This window comes from Mesoplodon densirostris, chromosome 1 (genome assembly GCF_025265405.1).
Source record: "Mesoplodon densirostris isolate mMesDen1 chromosome 1, mMesDen1 primary haplotype, whole genome shotgun sequence".
Taxonomy (NCBI): domain Eukaryota; kingdom Metazoa; phylum Chordata; class Mammalia; order Artiodactyla; family Ziphiidae; genus Mesoplodon; species Mesoplodon densirostris.
Window position 1 is genome coordinate 229,238,910 of NC_082661.1, and position 23,724 is coordinate 229,262,633.

At 36.7% G+C, this 23,724-nt stretch overlaps 1 protein-coding gene across 6 annotated transcripts in view; it reads right to left on the bottom strand.

The window, feature by feature from the left end:
- The window catches only part of SLC10A7 (solute carrier family 10 member 7), a 253,553-nt gene that overhangs the window by 118,894 nt on the left and 110,935 nt on the right, over nt 1-23,724 (bottom strand). Inside the window, exon 6 of one of the 6 annotated variants that reach the window (XM_060116074.1) lies at nt 3,053-3,407. The exons of the other annotated variants lie outside the window; for them this stretch is intronic. Coding sequence (XP_059972057.1) covers nt 3,327-3,407 — 81 coding nt within the window. The 3' untranslated portion in view covers nt 3,053-3,326. Of the gene's footprint in view, nt 1-3,052; nt 3,408-23,724 lie in introns of those variants that run through there. 6 annotated transcript variants of the gene reach the window in all.

A 23,724-nucleotide genomic window follows, 5' to 3' on the forward strand; every position in this document is an offset into this window, starting at 1 on the left:
TTTTTAATACACAGTAACTTCTCTTTCTGGAAAAACCTTTCAAAAACTAGAGATTAAAAAATTCCAGATGTGTTTGAAATTACATCATTTATTTCAAATTTCTTATAAAATTGACACTGTAAGTCCTGACTTTCCTTTTCATAACATTTGTATTTCTGCACAAGACAAAAATACAAAACTCAGTCAACTTATGAAACTCTTCTCATTTATGAGCCCAGGATATCTCACACAGAATTATATCAATATTGAAAGGATGGAAAGAGGAGGATTAAATCTAATCAATATTGATGACACTTTCCTTTATATCTTCTAACCACTTCTTGGTACCACCTCCTCTTTGCATGGCTCTAACTTGTTTTTGCAAGCAGGCCTCAAAAACAAATCAATGTTCAATTAGTCTCCTTATCTAGTTTGTGCCCTGCTCTCTCATCACACAATTTAAGTATTTTTATTGTATCAGTGACCATTGTAGATTGTGCTTACAATCACGACTCCAGAAGGAGGCGGGAAACAACTAGACAAGATTAGTTGGCTCAAGCTGATTCTAGGAGACTAAGTGGTTCTATAATACCATGGGGAGGAGGCCACAGCCTAACTCCTAGGGACAGGTCCTGTACTCAGGATCCTTCCAGACCTCACTCTATGTGCCTCTTCATCCATCATTCATTTGTACCCTTTTTAATAAACTGGAAAAAATGGAAAAATATTATTTCATATAATATTTACATAATTATTATTTTGATACAGGTGCTGCTCTGTGTTCTGCATATTAAAAAAAACAAAAAACAAAAAACTGTTTCTTTCAACTCCCTTATGAGATAGCTTCTTCCACTATTGTCCTCTATTATAGTTGAGACACCTGAGGCTCAGAAAGACTAACAACTGACTGCTAATGTCACTGAGGTTCAATCTCAGTCTGCTTCCAGAATCTGTTCTCTTTGAATAATGAAGAACATACTGATGACAACAGTGAAGTAACAATAATAGCTAATACTTAGGCAGCACTTATTAGGTACCAACCATGTTCTAAGTACTTATATGTATTTATTCACTTACTGAAGAATCAACACTAGACTGAAAGTCAAAAAAAGACCAGAATTCCAGTCCAACTTCTGGTGTGATTAACTCCAAAATTTGGAGGAAGTCTCTTCGACCAGTCTGGGTCTCATTTTCCACAGATACGCATTGAAGGTATTGTACCAGATGATCTCTGAGGTCTAACATCATATTTATAGTTGGCCCACTCAGAATCGGACAGAAGAGGCCCTTGAGATGAGTGTGGGTACTCTAATGAAATTATATTCTTGTTCTCAAAAAAGTTTTATACTAAGTATAAAACTAAATGCAAACAATATCGATGATTGAACACTAACAAAGATCTCACACAGTGCTCAAAACTGCTATTTGGTGGATTAACACAGAATGCCATATTACACTTGGTAATTGCTATGGCTGAATTGTGTTCCCCCGACCCCAAATTCACATGTTGAGTCCCTAATTCCCACTGTGTCGCTATTTGGTGATAGGGCCTTTAGGATGTAATTAAGGTTAAATGAGGTCATAAGAGTAAGGTCTTAATCAATAGTGCTGGTGCCTTATAACAAGAGGAAGAGACACCAGAGATCTCAGTCTCTCTCTCTCCACCGGGTGAGGACACAGTGAGAAGGTGGCCATACACAGGCAAGAAACAGATCCTTCACCAGGAACTGAATCAGCTGGCACCTTGATCCTGAACTTCTTAGCCACTGTGAGGAATAAACTGATGTTTTTTAACCTACCCAGTCTATAGTATTTTGTTAACGGCAGCCTGAGCACACTAAGTAATTAAAAAAAAAAATTCCTACAAGCTATAAAGGAAGAGATTGCTAAATTTAATTGCATATTAAACAACTTTATATGAAAAAAATACAGTCAAAAGATAAATGAATAAAAAAATATTTGCCACACATGTAACAGGCTAATTATTACATGAATAGCTTATGAAATCAATATAAATGATTAATGATAAAATTGGTAAAAAGATACGAACATTTTTTTATCTTTGGTGCCTAGCACTGTTCCTTGAGAGAATCCAATGGTAAAGAAGATAATGATTAATTGAACTAAATACATAAACTATGTAATTTTATTATCCCTCTTTGTTAGGTTTCTTGAAGCACATAATATATATAGATATACATATATGGGTATATATATAGTGATTTAGATAATAGGGTTAATTTTACACATAGAATTTTATAGGCATATAAAATCACAATATTGTATTAAAAAAGAAAAAGGTAGGAAAAAGTTAATGAAGATTTTAAAAACTGTTCAACCTCACTTATAATTAACAATAAATAATATAAGTAATGCCATAATAAAGAATTGATAAATACACATCTAAACAAGATAATATTTTCTCTTAATGAATTTACAAGTCAGTAATACCCACTATTGGTGAGGGTGTGGCAAAAACCCTCTCACACTGTTGAAAGGAGGGTAAATGGTAGAGCCTTTTAAGAGGGAAATTATCAAAATTAAAACTATAAACACTTTTTGGTTCAGCAATTCTACTTCTAGGAATTGTTGCTAATAATATGCTCCAAAACCAACCAACGAAACATCAAGATAAATGTACACTAATGTTCAAGACCAGTTATTCGTAACAGTAAAAAACTGAAAACAACCTTACATGGTCATTCACGGGGAATTAGTTAAATCCATTATGATATACCTTGCCAGTGGATTCATAAGCAGATGTTTAACAGAATAAAGGATGATTGGATTGAGTTAAGAAAAAAAAAAGCAAGACCCCTAAATATATTACCATTCATGTGAATTTTTGAAAGTACACACACAGGCATGTATGTGTACACACAGGTATGATACTGGTATTGTCATAAATATTTTTCTGGTAGACAACATGAGAAACTTAACAATGGCTATCCATAAGGAGAGGCTGGGGAAGGATACTTTCATTAATCGTTCTATTTTGTGTGTGCACCTGTAATATATATTTAAGAACATATTCTTAAAAACAGAGCATTTATATAAGAAGTCTCTAAATTATGGGTCTATCTTTAATAATTTATAAGGATCAACCACCCTTCCTGAAAAGAATTCCTCAGCGTGTTCAACAATCAGTGTGGCAGACAACTCAATTAAGCAGCATCTTCTCCTTTCCTTAGCAATTTCTCTTCTACAAACAAACAAACAACATCTGGAGTTTTTCCTGAGCGCTCTATCTTCCTCCTTGTTCCTTCAAATGCAATCAGTTGCCAAATCCTATGGATTTTCTCCCATTCCCCTGCTTCTCCCCTCGTTCAGGTGCTCGGTATCTTCAACTAGATAATGGTAGTAGTAGAAGGAGATGTTACTGAGTTCTTTTGTGTCCCAGGTACCTCACATGCTCTTCTCCTGAATCCCTATAGCAATCACAGAAGGTTGGTATTAACATCTCTTTTTTTTCAGATACACACAATATGACTACCCTTTAAAAATGCGGTGAGCTGGTGGGTGAAAAGTAATATCTCATTGCTTTGAATTAAATTTCTCTAACTCCTCAGAGATTAAACATATTTTCATTTATTTATTGGTCATTCCTATAATCTCCTGTGGCATTTCCTGTCATGTTTTGCTCATTTTTTAAGCTAGGTAATTTGTTCTTTGTTTACTGATTACAGGAGTTTCTTATGTGTTTTTATTTTTTCCCTCAACTTAAAAAAAAAAATTCAAACCTCAAGAAAGCTTCCGAGGATAGTATAATGAACACCCATAGACCCTTCACTTCTATTCACCAACTACCAATTATTAACACTTGGCCACCTCTCTCTCTCAAACCTCCGCCCCACAAATTCTCTCTCTGTTACTTGGGGACTTTGAGACACTGTGACACTTCTCATGGAAATACTACAGCATGTATTCTATGCCTATTAATACCTTCTGATATCCTAGCCCTTCAGAGATCCTTTCTCAAGCATGATGAATGCTCACCACTTCTGGTATAATGCATTTACTGTTTCCTTTCCTTGGAATGTCCCAATCTATCCATCCTTCAAAGTCCTGTAGTCCATGAAGGCTTCCCTTCTCACTTTTCCTTCTGATGTCTGTGCCTCTATTATACCACTTTTTGCTTTTTTCTTGGCACCACGATTAATTATGTATATGTCTCACATCCCCAAATAGTCCACGAACACCTGAGGACAAGAAGTGTGTCCAATAGCAACTTGTATTTTCACAGGGCTTAGCATAGCTCCTTGCAGATAGGAGACACTCAACAAACATCTGCAAAATCAACCAGCAGGATCACTGAATAAATCTGTTTATGAGAGAAGCAGAAGGAGATTCTGACTCTGTCAGCAACTCTTTCTGATTTTCTACAAGTCACTTAACTTTAGTAGTGATAATACTGATGATAAAATAATAGCTCTTTCTTTTTCAAGACTAGGCACTTTACATATACTGTGTCATTCAGTCCTTTCAACAGCCTTATGAGGTAGACAGTATTACCATATTACAAGAGGAAACAAGTGTAGAGAGATTGAGTAACATGTCCAAGGTCACACAGGTGGGGTGTTGGCTTATGATTTCTGTCTTGTTCATCTTTGTATTGTTTTTATTGCTCACCTGACATTTCGTATGTGTTCAATAAATGTTTGTAAAATGACTTGTTTAAAAGTGGGTATTTCTTCAAGGAGAAAACTTTTTTCTTTTTTCCATTTCTTTTTATTGTATCTATATGAGAGGATGGAGGTTAGCTAGACCTACTGTGGTAATTACTTCATAATACATGTAAATCAAACCATCATGCTGCATGCCTTAAATGTATACAGTGATGTATGTCAATTATTGCTCAGTGAAACTAGGGAAAAAACTAAAACTAAATAGATAGATAGAGAGATAGATAGATAGAAAGACAGGTAGATAAAATTGGGTGTTTCTTTGTGCCTGCTTGGGCTTTTATGAATTCAATGACTCATGCTATTGAGCCAAAAAACCTCAAACAGATAATTAAAGAAAAACTGATACTGTTATACACAGAAAGTGACATATTGATCTTTGGGACTCTATGATAGGTTGGTTTGGCTTTTAACTTTTTTTTTGTTTTGTTTTGCTTTTTGTTTTGTTGTTTTGCAGTACGTGGGCCTCTCACTGTTGTGGCCTCTCCCGCCGCGGAGCACAGGCTCCGGACGCGCAGGCTCAGCGGCCACAGCTCACGGGCCCAGCCGCTCCGCGGCATGTGGGATCTTCCCAGACCAGGGCACGAACCCGTGTCCCCTGCATCGGCAGGCAGACTGTCAACCACTGCACCACCAGGGAAGCCCGGCTTTTAACTTTTTGATTTATCATGAACAGCAGCAATATTTAGAGAGGCACTGCTTGAAATATGTGCAAAATTAAGGGGCTTTTTCTTTGGGGGGTTCTGGTGATGAGCTAGGTAATTTTAGCTCTGCTTTTATAATTGGCAATTCCACCAAAATCCCTCAGATGGGCATCTGTGATTTCTCTATTAAACATTTTATATTACCTTGGACAATGCTCAGGCCAAGAGTCCAGTGTCAGGGCCCTTTGTTACAAAACTGGGGATCTGGTGCCTATTTCTCACAGGTCTGAGAATCAGTGGGCCAGGTACAACCTTTCTGGCTGACCAGGGCTGTGGAACCTCAAATAACTGGGCTACAGTTTGAGTTCTCTTAAATTCTGATGCCAAATTAACTGATAGGTTTTGCTCTTTAAATGAAAAAAGAAAAAAAGTTATGTGCATAGAACCACTTGTATCAAATTTTGTTTCCCTGAATTATACAGACATTCTCCCAAACTATGGCTATGTTTTAGTTTTGAATATATATGCTTAATAAGCTATAGTAACTCTTTTAAGAGCAGTAAGTAGCCAAGACAAGTAGCAGACCAACATCTCCAGAGAGAACTTCAGCCTCCTTGTCCAGCCTTTATGGCCAAGGTCAGGGGATCAGCCTCAAAAATAGTAGCAGGGGGCAGGGAAGGGGGAAGTGAATGGCTGTTGTATAGATATAAACTCCAGATTTGGAATTGGGAAGCCTGGTGAGATGGTCTTCTGGCTCTGAGACGTTGGGCACATCACTTATCTAGCCTCTATAACCCTCAGTGTCCTCAGCAAAAAATTCAGGGGTCCACTCCTCCCTGGGGCACCTGATAGGATTTCTGATTGTGGGTGTGAGAGCACATAGCACCGTTACCTAGCTTAATAAATGCTCGATAAATGTTGGTTGAATGCAAACAATGGGGACTCAAAACATATTTTTTTAGGGATTAGGACAATGAAAAGTGTAATAGCATATGCATTACTAAAGTGTATGTGTTCGAGTTTTAGTCTTTTAGTAAAATTTGTTGTAGACATCCTAGATTCTGCTATTTGAAGGATGACATATTTTATACCTCACCCTGAGCCAATAATAAATGTGTGTGTCCAGTGAATGAACAAATGAATACACGACTGAAAAATGGGATTTGGGGTTATAAACATACCAGTTCACAAGAAACTGTATTAAAACGAACAAAAGGCAATTGGAATGTTTTATGGTTTCAATTACTGATAATATTGCTAAAGCTAGTACTTATTAAGGGCTTAAATTATGCTAGCTTTGGGGAGTTGTAGGGGAAGGATATGGAATATGTAAAAGATAGTCATTTAACTCAGAATCCTAGAACTGGGAAGGTTCTGAGTAGGAAGGGCCAAGAAAACATGAGCCATTTTCCCTTCCAACTTTACCAGTTATATTACTTGTAAGTTATTTAAATTTTCTGAGTTTAAACATGCCTGCATTGCAAATACTTTTTGGCTTTTAATTCTAACTTCAGATTTAGCAGACATAAAGACACAAAATTCAAAATGCAAAAAAAGGAAATAGTGGAAATGGTGGTATAGACAGATAATTTAAAGCAAGAAGGCGTTAGGAGGAACTGACGCTCAGAGCGACTGGAAAGGGAAAAGGAAACAGACAAACAAAGCTTGATCTATTTTCATGAAGAAGAGAGATAGATACTGAAGCTAGAAAGGGCAATATCATCCTACTAGTAAAATGTTGATGTGATACGTAATTGAAATTTCTAATTGTTTATAAAAGACAACGTATACATGTCATCTTGACTTGTAAAGAAAATTTCTGCTTTGCTCAAAATAGGATATGTAGACCATATAAACTCATGCACTTAGTACAACAATTAGTAACGATCTAGAATTTTTATCTTTCTTGTAATTCTCATATCCACATTAATATAAAGGATGCCAGAGCTTTTAAATACTGGCCCCCCAAATTTGGACACCACAAACGTGTAAAGAGGAAAACAATGTCAGGTATCCATTTGTGACTGTGCAAATCAATGTCTCTAAAAAGAGCAGTCTGGACTATGGGTTATTCTTGTTACCAAAAAGGAAAACAGCCAGGGTGACCATCAACAAGGAGAAAAAGCGCAAAGTAAAAACACTGCTAAAAGCAAAGAGAATTCTTGAACTCTTTGACCTAATTTGAGTTGAGAAATAAAGTGTGCTTCAGCCCCTCGGATCAGAGCCCACTCACATCTTTGGGGCCGTGGAGCTGGATTTCACTGAGTAACTAACTGGTCAGTGGTGGGGCTGAGCTACACAAAAGACAGATGAAGTCTTTCATTCTGAAAGTTAATACATCTGCTCTTAAGGTCTCCAAACATCCCTAACTCTAATCAGTAATTGTCATTAAAAGCTCTCATTATGTGAAGTAAGTGTAATTAGAGCATGTTGCCCTCACAGGGCGTACTGCACGGAGAAGGCTGGAAGCGTTCATAAATTAGTGCCAATTCACTCTGCCTCTATCTACCATGCATTCTGCTGTGAGGAGGAAAAATCGTATTTATACACATTAAGGCAAAAGCCCACTGGCCCTTACAAAATTAGCCTCAACGCTAACTGTGGTTATTCGAGGGACTCCCTATTTCATTATGTGTCTCAGAAATAAAAGAGATAAAGTTTGCTGCCATCAATAACGCTGAACATATCTGCTGAATCCCGCAAATTCCAAGAAATTAATTATTCAAAATCTTGTGGGAATTTTGTCATGGTGGAGATATGACTTGTCTGCAAACGGAGCTCAGGGGATGCTCAGTATGATCGAGCCCTGTATATGTGCACAACTGCTGCATTCATCACGACGTGGAGAACACAGCATTCTCCTATATCTCTGCAATTCCTGAAAACTTGGAATCTATATTATAAAGTCGTTATGCACAACACCATACATTCCCAATCTCTTATGAAGAGTAATCATGATATGTCATTATAGCTTATAGATTAAAGGGATTGGTGAATGTATTTTCTCTTCCTCATCTCTTAAACATACATGCCATAACTCAAAAAACATAGAAATTGAATGGTCAGAGGTAGAAGATAGGAGAGAAAAACATACTGGTCTGTCTCTTGGGAGATAGAATGTGTGTGTGTGTGAGAGTGTGTGTGTGTACACAAACATACATGCATGTATATTTATATGTATATATGTGTATGTATGTACACACATAATGTGTTTATATATATTTGCACATATATGCATATACTCATACATACACACGCTCATATAATTCTGAACTGCAGATTTACTGAAAACCTAGAAATTGGCAATGCCAATTTTATCACTGACTGGTATCCCAGGGACCAACATCCAAGAAGGTGACACTAGCAAAAAATCCAATATTTCCCCCAAAAGGTCCCTTTACAGATGAGCCAGACCTTCAATCCGTGATGAAAAATTTCAAACCATTGTCGATACTTAAGCCAGAATAATCTTTCTAAAACTCAAATCTAATCATGCCATTCCCCTGTGGCAATTCTTATTGTCCTTAGAATAAAGGTCTAAATCCTCCTTAACAAGGCCCACAAGACCCTGTGTGATCTAGTCACCCCAGCCTACCTCAGCCTCATTTTAAGCCATTCTTCATTTTCTGAGCTCTAGGCACAGTGGCTTTCTTTTAGTTCTTTGGACACATCATGTGCCCTGTCTCGGGGCCTTTGAACATGGTGTTCTTTCTTATAAAATGTTCTCCACTTAGCAAATCCCTACTATTGTTCAGATCTCAGTTTAAAAGTCAATTGCTCACAGAAGCCTTCCCTGACCCTCCCTCTCCCCCTCAAAAACAAATAGGTAATAATCACTAAATGTTCCTATGTGTTAGGCATCATGCCCAAATATTCACAACAACCCTGTGAAGTTAGCATTATTATTATCTCCATTTACAGATGAGAAAATGAGTCCCAGAAAGATTAATAGGCAAGAGCATACAGCTTGTAAGTGGTGGAAGAGGAACTCACTGATGTCGTCCCCTTGGTGTAGTCTCTCTTCACACCCTATACACTTTGGTTAATACTTAGCACATAATCAGTTGCTTAATGTTTGCTTTCCACACTAGAATGTAACCTTCATAAAGCCAGTAAAGGCAGAACGGGCTCTACCTTGTACTAAGATACTATGCCGGTACTGGGAATGAACACAGAGGTAAACAAATGTTTCTTGTTGCATGAATGAACGCATGACATATCAAGTCATTCTGAACACAAAGAAAAGAAAGGCTAACTAAAAATGGTCATGATAAGTTGCTACCTATGCAATTCTAGCACTGAATGTGGAATGCTGAAATAGGCATAACTTATTATTAAGTACTGTATGAAGTCAAATCAAGTCCATAGTAAATATAATTTGAATAGGAAATGCATGAAGCATGTGTTAGAAAAAGGCAAGGCAGTGTACACATCTAACTCCATACTGAAACCTACTAGTAAGAGCAACTACTCGGAGCACTTTTTGAAGATTCAGTTCTCTGTAGTTTTCAGAGTCAGCTTAATAGCTCCCAATTCCAACTTCAAAGTATAATTGGTATGGCCACTGTGGAAAACAGTATAGAGGGTTCTCAAAAAGCTAAAAGTAGAACTACCATATGACCCAGCAATTCCACTCCTGGGTATATATCTGAAAAAAACAAAAACACTAATTTGAAAAGATACATGCACCCTAATGTTCATAGCAGCATTATTTACAATTACCAAGGTATGGAAGCAACCTAAGTGTCTATCAAAAGATGAATGGATAAAGAAGATATGGCATATATATATATATATACCACATCTGAATATATATATTCCATTGTACAGAATGAAATATATTCAGCCATAAAAATGAATTAAAATTTTGCCATTTTCAGCAATGTGGATGGACTTGGGGGGCATTATGCTAAGTGAAATAAGTCAGATGGAGGAAGACAAATACTGTATGATATCACTTATATGTGGAATTAAAAAAATACAACAAATTAGTGAATATAACAAAAAAGAAACAGACTCTCAGACATAGGGAACAAACTTGTGGTTACCAGTGAAGAGAGGGGAGGGGTGGGGAATACAGGTGTAGGAAATTAAGAGGTATAAACTATTAGGTATAAGATAAGCTACAAGAATATATTGTACAACAATGGGAATATAGCCAATATTTTACAACAACCATAAATGAATTGTAACCTTTAAAAATTGTGAATCACTATATTGTACTCTTGTAACTTATATAATACTGTACAGCAACTATACTTCAATAAAAGTAGGTAAATAAATAAAATCACATTGAAATATTGTGTATAATTATGGTAAAATCATCTCAAAGATCCATAGAAGATTTATCTCAATGAATATAGCTAATCCTAGCATCTAAACAATATTAGTCATAATATATCAGGAAATATATTCAGAATAATTGCAAATTTTCTTGAACTTAATATGTAAGGCCAATACCACTGACTCTGGAGATTGGTCAAGGTCAGCCCTAGATTCCAAATTCTCATAATCCATGGTTATAACATGAATGAAAACCTGACTTAAGTATTTATTTCTATATTTCACCTCATTAAGTCTTTTCCTGTGTGTGTACATACATTTTATAAATTTTAAATTAAAAATTATGTAAGTGAGACAATGTAAACACCTAATACAGTGCTTGACAGTTTTTTCTTTAGAATCGTACCCTAATGTTACACATGTATATCAAAGACTGCATACGTTTGTTCCAGCTAAACTACATGATCAGTCAGTTAATAGATGTGGTTTTCACCTCAAGTTTATGTAATTTACACATTATAGTTCTTGTTGGTTACATTTCCATTTTCTTTATTATTAATATATTATATCTATATCTCAAATTTATGAAAGCAAATCAATAGCTTCAAAGCAGTTTTACAGTATTAAATTAGTGACAAAAATATTAAAAACAATATAAATATATATAGTAAACAAAAAAATGATAATATAAAATATACATGCTGGCATAAACACATCTGTAAGTATAAAAATTGGTATAAGCACAGCAAAAAAAAAAAAAAAAAAACGGAAAGAAGAAATTTGGAAACTAACTGATTTGAGCCACAGAACCCAGGAAAGCCTCCGTACTTGAGAAAGTAAGCATAAGAAGAGGGAGAATAGGAGAATTGGTTGAAAGCCTGTATAAGAAGCAATTAGAATTCAAGATCCCATTCCCCATCCCATATACTCCCTGGGACTGAAAACAAGATTTTTATTTTCTATGGAACTGAACCAGAAAGGTTCTAGTGCAGGGGATTCCATGTACAATGTAGAGTGAGCAATGACACACCATACTGAAAACAAAGGGATTAAATGAAATTCTACATTATGAAGAATGAATAATGACCCTCAGGTTCGTTTTCCAGTCAGTTTCTAGAATGTTTGCAGCAGGTTAGATACTACCCAAAAGCAAATTCTCTGAAGGGTTACTAGCACAAGAGAAAAGATGGGGTGGATTTCCAATAAGCTTTTTTTATTTTTAACATCTTTATTGGAGTATAATTGCTTTACAATGTTGTTAGTTTCTGCTGTATGACAACGTGAATCAGCTATATGCATACATATATCCCCACATCCCCTCCCTATCCCATCCCTCTAGGTGGACACAAAGCATCGAGCTGACCTCCCTGTGCTATGTAGCTGCTTCCCTCTAGTTATCTATTTTACATCTGGTAGTGTGTATATGTCAATGCTACTCTTACACTTCGTCCCAGCTTACCCTTCCCCTTCCCCGTGTCCTCAAGTCCATTCTCTACCTCTGTGTCTTTATTCCTGTCCTGCCCCTAGGTTAATCAGAACTTTTTTTTTTTTTAGATTCCATATATATGTGTTAGCATATGGTATTTGTTTTTCTCCTTCTGACCTACTTCACTCTGTATGTCAGACTCTAGGTCCATCCACCTCACTACAAATAACTCAATTTCATTTCTTTTTATGGCTGAGTAATATTCCATTATATACATGTGCCACATCTTCTTTATCCATTCATCTGTCGATGGACACTTAGGTTGCTTCCATGTCCTGGCTACTGTAAATAGTGTTGCAATGGACATTGTGGTACATGACTCTTTTTGAATTATGGTTTTCTCAGGGTATCTGCCTAGTAGTGGGATTGCTGGGTCATATGGTAGTTCTATTTTTAGATTTTTAAGGATGTTCCATACTGTTCTCCATAGTGGCTGTATCAATATACACTCCCACCAACAGTGCAAGAGGGTTCCCTTTTCTCCACACCCTCTCCAGCATTTATTGTTTATAGATTTCTTGATGATGGCCATTCTGACCGGTGTGAGGTGATACCTCATTGTAGTTTTGATTTGCATTTCTCCAATGATTACTGGTGCTGAGCATCCTTCCATGTGTTTGTTGGCAATCTGTATATCTTCTTTGGAGAAATGTCTATTTAGGTCTTCTGCCCAGTTTTGGACTGGGTTGTTTGTTTTTTACATATTGAGCTGCATGAGCTGCTTGTATATTTTGGAGATTAATCCTTTGTCAGTTGCTTCGTTTGCAAATATTTTCTCCCATTCTGAGGGTTGTCTTTTCCTCTTGCTTATGTTTTCCTTTGCTGTGCAAAAACTTTTAAGTTTCATTAGGTCTAATTTGTTTATCCTTGTTTTTATTTCCATTTCTCTAGGAGGTGGGTCAAAAAAGGTCTTGCTGTGATTTATGTCGTAGAGTGTTCTGCCTATGTTTTCCTCTAAAAGTTTTATAGTGTCTGGCCTTACATTTAGGTCTTTAATGCATTTTCAGTTTATTTTTGTGTATAGTGTTAGGAACTGTTCTAATTTCATCCTTTTACATGTAGTTGTCTGGTTTTCTCAGCACCACTTATTGAAGAGGATGTCTTTTCTCTATTGTACACTCTTGCCTCCTTTATCAAAGATAAGGTAACCACATGTGTGTGGGCTTATCTCTGGGCTTTCTATCCTGTTCCATTGATCTCTATTTCTATTTTTATGCCGGTACCATACTGTATTGATTACTGTAGCTTTGTAGTATAGTCTGAAGTCAGGGAACCTGATTCCTACAGCTCTGTTTTTCTTTCCTAAGATTGCTTTGGATATTTGGGGTCTTTTGTGTTTGCATACAAATTGTGAAATTTTTTGTTCCAGTTCTGTGAAAAATGCCATTGGTAGTTTGAGAGGGATTGCACTGAAACTGCAGATTCCTTTGGGTAGTATAGTCATGTTAACAATGTTGATTCTTCCAATCTAAGAATATGGTATATCTCTCCATCTGTTTGTATCATCTTTAATTTCTTTCATCAGTGTCATAATTTTCTGCATACAGGTCTTTTGTCTCCTTAGGTAGGTTTATTCCTAGGTATTTTATTCTTTTTCTTGCAATGGTAAATGGGAGTGTTTCCCTAATTTCTCTTGCAGATTTTTCATCATTAATGTATAGGAATGCAAGAGATTTCTGTGCATTAATTTTGTATCCTGCTACTTTACCAAATTCATTGATTAGCTCTAGGAGTTTTCTGGTAGCATCTTTAGGATTCTCCATGTATAGTATCATGTCATCTGCAAACAGTGACAGTTTTACTTTTTTTCCAATTTGGATTCCTTTTATTTCTTTTTCTTCTCTGATTGCTGTGGCTAAAACTTCCAAAACTATGTTGAATAACAGTGGTGAGAGTGGGCAACCTTTTCTTGTTTCTGATCTTAGAGGAAATGGTTTTAATTTTTTGCTATTGAGAATGGTGTTAGCTGTGGGTTTGTCATATATGGACTTTATTATGTTGAGGTAGGTTCCCTCTATGCCTACTTTCTGGAGAGTTTTTATCATAAATGGTGTTGAATTTTGTCAAAAGCTTTTTCTGCATCTATTGAGATGATCATATGGTTATTATTCTTCAGTTTATTAATATGGTGTATCACATTGATTGATTTGTGTGTATTGAAGAATCCTTGCATTCCTGGGATACACCCTACTTGATCATGGTGTATGATCCTTTTAATGTGCTGTTGGATTCTGTTTGCTCATATTTTTTGAGGATTTTTGCATCTATGTTCATCAGTGAGATTGGCCTATAGTTTTCTTTTTCTGTGACCTCTTTTCCTGGTTTTGTTTATTAGGGTGATGGTGGCCTCTTAGAATGAGTTTGGGAGTGTTCCTCCCTCTGCTATGTTTTGGAAGAGTTTGAGAAGGATAGGTGTTAGCTCCTCTCTAAATGACTGATAGAATTTGCCTGTAAAGCCATCTGGTCCTGGGCTTTTGTTTGTTGGAAGATTTTAAATCACAGTTTCAATTTCAGTGCTTGTGATTGGTCTGTTCATATTTTCTATTTCTTCCTGGTTCAGTCTTGGAAGGTTGTGCTTTTCTAAGAATTTGTGCATTTCTTCCAGGTTGTCCATTATATTGGCATATATTTGCTTGTAGTGATCTCTCATGATCCTTTGTATTTCTGGGGTATCAGTTGTTAATTCTCCTTCTTCATTTCTAATTCTATTGATTTGAGTCTTCTCCCTTTTTTTCTTGATGAGTCCGGCTAATGGTTTATCAATTTTGTTTATCTTCTCAAAGAACCAGCTTTTAGTTTTATTGATCTTTGCTACTGTTTCTTTCATTTCTTTTTCATTTATTTCTGATCTGATCTTTATGATTTCTTTCCTTCTGCTAACTTTGGGATTTTTTTCTTCTTCTTTTTCTAATTGCTTTAGGTGTAAGGTTAGGTTGTTTGAGATTTTTCTTGTTTCTTGAGGTAGGATTGCATAGCTATAACTTCCCTCTTAAAACTGCTTTTGCTGCATCCTATAGGTTTTGGGTCATCATGTTTTCATTGTCATTTGTTTCTAGGTATTTTTTGGTTTCCTCTTCGATTTCTTCAGTGATCTCTTGGTTATGTAGTAGCATACTGTTTAGCCTGCATGTGTTTGTATTTTTTACAGTTGTTTTTTCCTGTAATTGTTATCTAGTCTCATAGTGCTGTGGTCAGAAAAGAAACGATATGATTTCAATTTTCTTAAATTTACCAAGGCTTGTTTTGTGATCCAAGATATGATCTGTCCTGGAGAATGTTCCATGAGCGCTTGAGAAGAAAGTGTATTCTGTTGTCTTTGGATGGGATGTACTATAAATATCAATTAATTCCATCTTGTTTAATGTGTCTTTTAAAGCTTGTGTTTCCTTATTTATTTTCATTTTGGATCATCTGTCCATTGGTGAAAGTTGGGGGTTAAAGTCCCCTACTATGACTGTGTTACTGTTGATTTCCCCTTTTATGGCTGTTAGCATTTGCCTTATGTATTGCGGTGCTACTGTGTTGGGTGCATAAATATTTACAATTGTTATATCTTCTTCTTGGATTGATCCCTTGATCATTATGTAGTATCCTTCTTTATCTCTTGTCTTTATTTTGAAGTCTATTTTGTCTGATATGATAAATGTTACTTGAGCTTTCTTTTGATTTACATTTTCATGGAATATCTTTTTCCATCCCCTCACTTTCAATCTGTATGTGTCACTAGGTCTGAAGTGGGTCTCTTGTAGACAGCATACATACGGGTCTTGTTTTTGTATCCATTCAGTCAGTCTATGTCTTTTGGTGGGAGTATTTAATCCATTTACATTTAAGGTAATTATCAATATGTATGTTCCTATTACCATTTTCTGAATTGTTTGGGGTTTGTTATTGTAGGTCTTTTCCTTCTCTTATGTTTCCTGCCTAGAGAAGTTCCTTTAGCATTTGTTGTAAAGCTGGTTTGGTGGTGCTGAATTCTCTTAACTTTTGCTTGCCTATAAAGGTTTTAATTTCTCCATCGAATCTGAATGAGATCCTTGCTGGGTAATCTTGGTTGTAGGTTTTTCCCTTTCATCACTTTAAATATGTCCTGCTACTCCCTTCTGGCTTGCAGAGTTTCTCCTGAAAGATCAGCTGTTAACCTTACGGCAATTCCATTGTATGTTATTTGTTGTTTTTCCCCTGCTGCTTTCAGTAATTTTTCTTTGTATTTAATTTTTGATAGTTTGATTAATATGTGTCTTGGATGTTTCTCCTTGGGTTAATCCTGTATGAGACTCTCTGCACTTGCACTTCCTGGACTTGATTGCCTATTTCCTTTCCCATGTTAGGGAAGTTTTCATCTATAATCTCTTCAAATATTTTCTCATACTCTTTCTTTTTCTCTTCTTCTTCTGGGACCCCTATAATTCGAATGCTGGTGTGTTTAATGTCATCCCAGAGGTCTCTGAGACTGTCCTCAATTCTTTTCATTCTTTTTTCTTTATTCTGCTCCCTGGCAGTTATTTCCACCATTTTATCTTCCAGCGCACTCATCCGTTCTTCTGCCTCAGTTATTCTGCTACTGATTCTTTCTACAGTATTTTAAATTTCAGTTACTGTGTTGTTCATCACTGTCTGGTTACTCTTTCATTCTTCTAGATCCTTGTTAAATGTTTCTTGTATTTTCCCCATTCTGTTTCCAAGATTTTGGATCATCTTTACTATCATTACTCTGAATTCTTTTTCAGGTATGTTGCCTATTTCATCTTCATTTATTTGGTCTTGTAGGTGCTCCTTCATCTGTAACATATTTTTTTGTCATTTCATTTTTTCTTTTTGATGGGTGGGGCTGTATTCCTGTCTTATTGGTTGTTTGGCCTGAGGCGTCCAGCACTGGAGTTTGCAGGCAGTTGGATAGAGCCAGGTCTGGGTGCTGAGATGAGGACCTCCATGAGGCCCCACTCTGATTAATATTCCCTGAGGTCCTAGGTTCTCTGTTAGTCCAGTAGTTTGGACTCGTTGCTCCCACCACAGGAGCTCAGGCCTGACCTCTAACCTGGGAACCAAGATCTGCAAGCTGTATGGCGTGGCAAAAAAAAAAAAGAAAGAAAAAAGGGAGCAGTACAATATCAAAGAATAAAAAAGAAAATAAAATTAGAAAGATAAAGAATATATTAGGATAGGTAAAAATATAATTGAAACAACTGGTCACTGGGGGCTCCTCCCATCCCTTAGTTGTCTGTGGTCCCCCACCGGTGCCTGGTAGGTGCACTAGTTGTGCGGAGATGCAAATTCCTCGTCCTCCTAGTCTGTCATCTTGACTCCGCCCTCCTCATTAAATCTTTTATCTACCAGTGGTGCAACTGAAAAGCAAAATAAATAGGTCTTGCTTCATAATTTTCCTTTCTACCTTTCTGTAACAAAGTGGTTAATGATTACTGACATGGCCAAAGGCCATGGCAGCTTGCCATGAAAAAATTTGCAAGGAGTGCAAATATTATACCTTAAATCACATATTATAAAGGCTAATTATACTAGATCAGCACTTATATGAGGACACTAAGACAAAAGTCTTTCACTATATCTTTAGCAATGTACCTACTTAGACAGCCTGCAGAGCCCACCATGTACACATACATTAAATATGAACCACATGAGCAAATGAAAATATGGAGGACATGGGTGAGATGCAAAGACATCTCCCTTCTAAATCCTTTTTCCATTCATGTATCTGTGGGATCACATTCCTTCATATTCTCATTCTTATGAGTATAAAATGAATTATCTGTATTTTTCAAAACACATGCCTTAGTAGACATACATGAACTTTTTTCAGCTATCAGAATTGTTTAGTACTATTCTCTGATCAACAGCTCTACTTCTTCCATGGAGCCTTCCCTGAATATTTCCATCTTCCCTCCTAAATCCCTGAGCTCTTACTCCTTGTTACCATGGTACCTGTCCGTCAGTTATATGCTTCCCTGTTAAAGCACACAGTTTCTACTATCTTGCTTTTCATATACTTATGTGTACATATCTCCCCTTTTAAAGTAGAAGCTCTTTCAGGATAGGTTTTTCACCTGAATAAAATCTGCCCTGCTTCCCCTAAGCACTTGTCATAATGGATGCACATAATCGATAGAACAATTCACTTCACAAGTAAATGAACATGGCTGTCTGTATGTGCAGTAGAGACAGGTGCTAATATATATTTGCCCCAACATATAATAACCTCAGAGATGAGGTTATAACTTGATAAAATGTTATAACATAAGTAAAAAATCAAAACAATGTGTGTATGGATGGCACGACTATCTTGCTAGACTAGTGTTTCTACTTTGATTATTCAATATTTCAATGTATTTTCTATCCCCTGGGCTCCCCCCACCCTGTACCTGTAGATAACCATATATGTCATTTGTTTTCCTTTGCTCAATTTGGACTTTATAGAACTTCATATTCATAAAAATGAATAAGATATCCTCATAAATGTAAGCCAAGCTGGCACTGAATTCCAGACACTGATCATTCTCTTTGCTATGCATCATGGATTATTCTCATTATAGGTCAATTTACAGGGTTTTTTTCTCCCCTTTACATCCTTCCAATATTAATTATACTTTCTTCTCTCTAGTCTGGATCTACTATCCAACAGGTTGCTTAATCATTTCTATCTGAAGAAAATGGATAAGGTAAATAGACTCTGGTATTATTTGATATTCTATTCTCCAGTTTAATCACCCTGCTTAGTCCAATTCTTTGGCCACGTTAAGGGATTATTATGTTGTTTTATTATAAATAAAGAGATAACTAATTAATCCAAAGTAATCCAAAGGGCTTAGAATATTGGAAGATACCCAGACAATGGTAGAAAAGCCTATTTCAATGGAGGGGGCATACTTAAATAAAAATTTTCCCTCCAGTGATGGACATTTTAGTGAAAGCTTTAAATAAAATGCATTATTTTATGCATTGTGGTGTGAAAGTCAAAAGCTCATGAAAGTAGAAAAGGTTGATAGTTTCAGGTTACATTACTCTAAATAAAGAAGGAATTGTTGCTGACAGTACCTTAAATATATCGCATATTGACATGCTTTTGAAGGAATTATAGTTGTGTGGCACAAGTCAAAATCAAATTTAGTTCAATCAGCTGCAGCATATTTTTAAAAAATAAAAACATATTAGGACACAAATATATGAAAAGGTTTTTATCAACCTTGCTTTTTACATACCAAATTTTTTAATCCCTTCTTATTTGCAAGCAAAAAATGTGTACATTGGTGAAATTGTGGGGATTATGCATATATTCATAGAAAAAGTAATTTCACACACACACATAAATTCCTGTCCACTACCTCCTCAAAAGTTCACTGAAAATAAAAAGCAGGGAGGGACCTGCCCCTTTAGAATTCAGTACTAAATGTTTAAACCCATAAAAGGAAAAGTCACCAAGATTTATACATACATAACAAAGGAAAAAAGAGGAAAAAAAATAACAGAATTAAGTCAAACACTCTGTAAACTCAATTCAGACTTTAGGGTTTTACGGGGCATTAATCTAATATATGCCAAATTAGATTTTCAAATTCCATAATATTTGATTTCTTTTCTAAAACTGCTTTACCCTCAGTCCCAGAAGTTTTTCTTTCAAAGATAAACTACAGTTCTAAGTGAGATTTCTGTTCAACTAGGAGCGCTATTTGTTTTTTTTTAAGTATTTATGAATCATATTTATGATTTTACCCTCTCTAAACATTATTTTTGACTTTAATAAAGTTAAGACAGTTGTAAGAACTAAAAGATGGTTTAATGTGGATTAAATAATACTCATTTAAAAAGCAGGCCACCTGTACACTATTTGTCAACTAAGATAATGTCAGAAAAGTTTTCAGACATCTGGGAATTTCTTCCAACTTAACAACTAAGTTCCAGCAACAACAAAGTCATCCAGGAATTTCAGGATAAGATAGAGCTGCTTTCAAAATACAACCCCCCAAATATACACAATTGATCACAGGTAACTTTTCTGCTTTTGCTGTGGGACCTTAGCTTGAAGAAAAAAAAAAAATCCAACCCATGACTATGTTTTAGTCTACATCAGGAAGAATTTGCACAGCAGCCTGGGATTTTTAGCAGTTGGACAGCTTGAGCTTTCCTTCACACCCTGCTTAATGGGGCTTTTCGCTAATATCACTCCTGAACATCAAGTCTCAAAGTGAGACTGTAAAACAGAAGTCCTTCAGTTTGGCCCATCCTCTTATGCTGACGTGGTGTTGAGATGTAAGTCTGTGGGTTGTTCAAGAACAAATAAAAGATTGCAGCAGGATACCCAAGGATGTAATCACTGTACAGTGAGTAGGTCTGGGGTAGCATCAAGATAGGACAGCAGAAGAAACACCTTTAAGAATTCTCTGGAGTATGATTTAACAATACAAACCAAAGTAGAAACTAAAGCTGAAAGAAAAAAGCTGGATAAAGCAGTAACAAAAGAAGTTGTTCATTTTGGGCAGAGGCTCTAGGGACCAGAGTTTAAGAGGTAGAGCTGTCTGTAAAGCACAGTGAGCTCTTCAGGCAGTGTAGGTGTATATAATGCACAAGTGTTCAAAGTGTTAACAATAGAGCATTGGCATTGTCTGCAACATCATGTAATCAGAACACCTTGAGATTTCTGAAAATATGTGGAAATGTGTGGACATGTACAAATGCCTGAGAAAGAGTATAACTCTTCTCAATCAAAAAAGGAAAAAGATTCTGTACTGAAAAAAAAATAGATAAATCTCTTTACATAAGCCAGTGTCCTACAATTTCATATTTATTTCAGCAATGAAATATCAAGATAGAATGAGCTATGCGAAAACTGGTAATAGTTACATACACTTATACACACACACAATGAATGTGTGACATCCACTACAGCTTAAATATTTGGTTATCTTTCTAGTTTCAGTATAGTAAGAGAAGGAGTATCAAAAAGATTCTTCAGCACAAAAGAAGTCAAAGAGGATAGATGAAGATCAAGAAAATCAGGAACTCCAAAGGAGAATCTATATGAGATTATACTGTAACAACAGTGGAACATTTGTTTTAAGAAAAGTAGACAAGCCTTGGACCAGTGATCAGGAAGTTCTTTAATTTGATGTAATAAGAAACAGCTTTATGGACCACTGCATGCTGAATTTACTTTCCTTAAGAAACGAATCTCTGAGTGATGTCAAAAGACCAGAAGGATGAAATGTGGCCTTGGAAAGGCTGTTTAGAGATGGAAACAAAGACAAGTCCATCCTGAAGAAGAGAAAAGAAAGGAGAGAAAAAAATAGCAAGGTGGGAAAAGTGAAAGCTTACCTGTGAATACATAACGCAGACAGACTGCTAACTGGTAAGACTTGAAAATTCCCAGGCTTTTTGTTCTACTCTGAGTCCTGGAAAATGGTTAATTTATTCTACAGCTATTTAGCACAGTATAGGTGACAGGCACTATATAAACAGCAGGAATATTGGGATGAAAAGGGCAGACAAGGACCCTCCTCTCTCAGAGTTTGCACACTAGTGGGGATTGACATACAGCAGATAAATGAACAAGATAACTTTGATAATAATAACGGCTTTGAAGAAAATAAAACAGGTTGATGTGATAGAAAGTACTGGGGAAGCACTCAGGGAAGGTCAGTGAGGAGGTGCCATTTGAGTTGACACCTGCATGACAAGAAGGAGCCAATCCAGTGAAGATTGGAGGAAAGAATGTTCCAGACAGAGGGGGTGGCTAGTACAAAGGCCCTAAGGAAGAAACAGGCTTCGTGTGTTTGGGGAGAGAAACTTTGTGTTGCTGAAGTGTGCTGAGTATGGGGTGTGGTATAAGGTAGGGCCAAGGAGGAAGGCAGGGCTAGGTAATAGGACCTTGTTGGTTGGGATAAGGAGTCTAGATTTTATCCTAAGGGCAACAGAAGACACCAGAGATGTCTTAAAACCAGGGAAGAGCTGGGAGAGAGTATGGTGACACAACATGAGTTTTACATTCTGAAAAGATTACTTTAGCTGATATATGAAATCAGAGTTTTAGGGGGATCAGAGTAGAAGCAGGGGGACAAATTAGGGCATAATTGTAGCATAACAGGCAAGAGTTGATGGCATATTGCATTTGGGTAGTGACAGTGAAGATGAAGAGAAGATGATGAACTCAAAATGTATTTTGAAGGTAGACCCAATAGGATTTGCTGATGACTTAGATACAGGGAGGGGGAAATGCTGAAAAGAGAGAAATCTAGGAAAACTCTTAAATCCAAGTAATGGGTAGAGCCGTTAACTGAAATGAGAAAGATTAAGGGAGAAGCAGTTTAAGGATGGGGGGGCGGGTGTGATCAAGAATTCTATTTTGCATATGGTAAGCTTGAGATGCTTATTAGATATCCAAAATGAGACATCAAATAGGCATCCTGATGTATGAGTCTGGCATTTGGGGGAGAAGTTGGAGCTGAAGACATCAATTTGGTAGCAGATGCATTTTGATGTTCCATAAATCCATGAGATTGGATGATCTTTCCTAGGGAGTTACTGTAGACTAAGAAAAGACCAGGACTTGCCACCAAATCCTGACACAATCTAACATTTACAGAAGCTAAGCACAGCAGAGAACCCACATAGGATACTGAAAAGGTGCAGTAGGAACCTCAGGAGAAGGAGGTAGCATGGAAATGAAGAAAGAGGAAAACATGTTTCAAGGAGAAAATGACTGACTGTGTCTAGTAGTGCCAAGTGATGGGTAAAACAAGGACAGAGAAGCCACCAGTGGCTTCGGCAAGATGGAGGTCACTGGTGACCTTGACAAGAGCAGAGTCAAGTTCTAAGTAGAGTGCTAGGGAGGCTTGATTAGAGTCAACTGAGGAGAGGCAGTGCTGTGAGGAGTAAAGATGGGGACAGCTATTTCAAATTTTGCTTGCTTGGAAGTTGAGCAGTGAAATGGGGCAGTGGCTGGAGGGAACATGGAAGGTGTTATAAGAGCACGGTCCAGTAGAGGCCCACACTCAATCCTATTCTGGTTTCTAGGCTCAGTATAAATATCTGGGATGGAAAGCAGGACCTTGAGTTATTTACTGAGTCACTGATACAATAAATACTTGTGAAACATCCAGATGCGAGATGTGCAGTGTGGTAGGAGTCAGAATAGAACTAAGGACGAGCTTGAAATCAAAACTACGATGATATGCACATATGCATATAACTGGATCACCTTGCTGTACACCTGAAACCAACACGACATTGTAAATCAACTCTGCTTCAATTTAAAAAATCTTTTTAATGAAAAACAAAGGATATGTCTTGGAATTTCAGCATTTGAGCTCTTGCCAGGCAGCAGAACCCTAACGCTAGAATTTGGTTCCAAAAAAAGAAGGCTAGGCTTCAGGTCCCACTGGACTTACTGTACTTCACATCTGATGACAGATGAATGGACAGTCTGTCAACAAGAGCTCCTATTCGCCACACATACATTTATCGGTCTGACCTTGCAGATATATATTTTTTCTTTAGATTTTTCAACTGAATGTTTGTGCCTTTTGACCACCTTCGCCCAGTTCCCGCACCCCCCGACCCCACAGATATTAAAAGAAGAGGAAGAATACGAAGGAAATAGAAATGAACTAACATGCAATAAAGATTGCATAAAATGTATGTG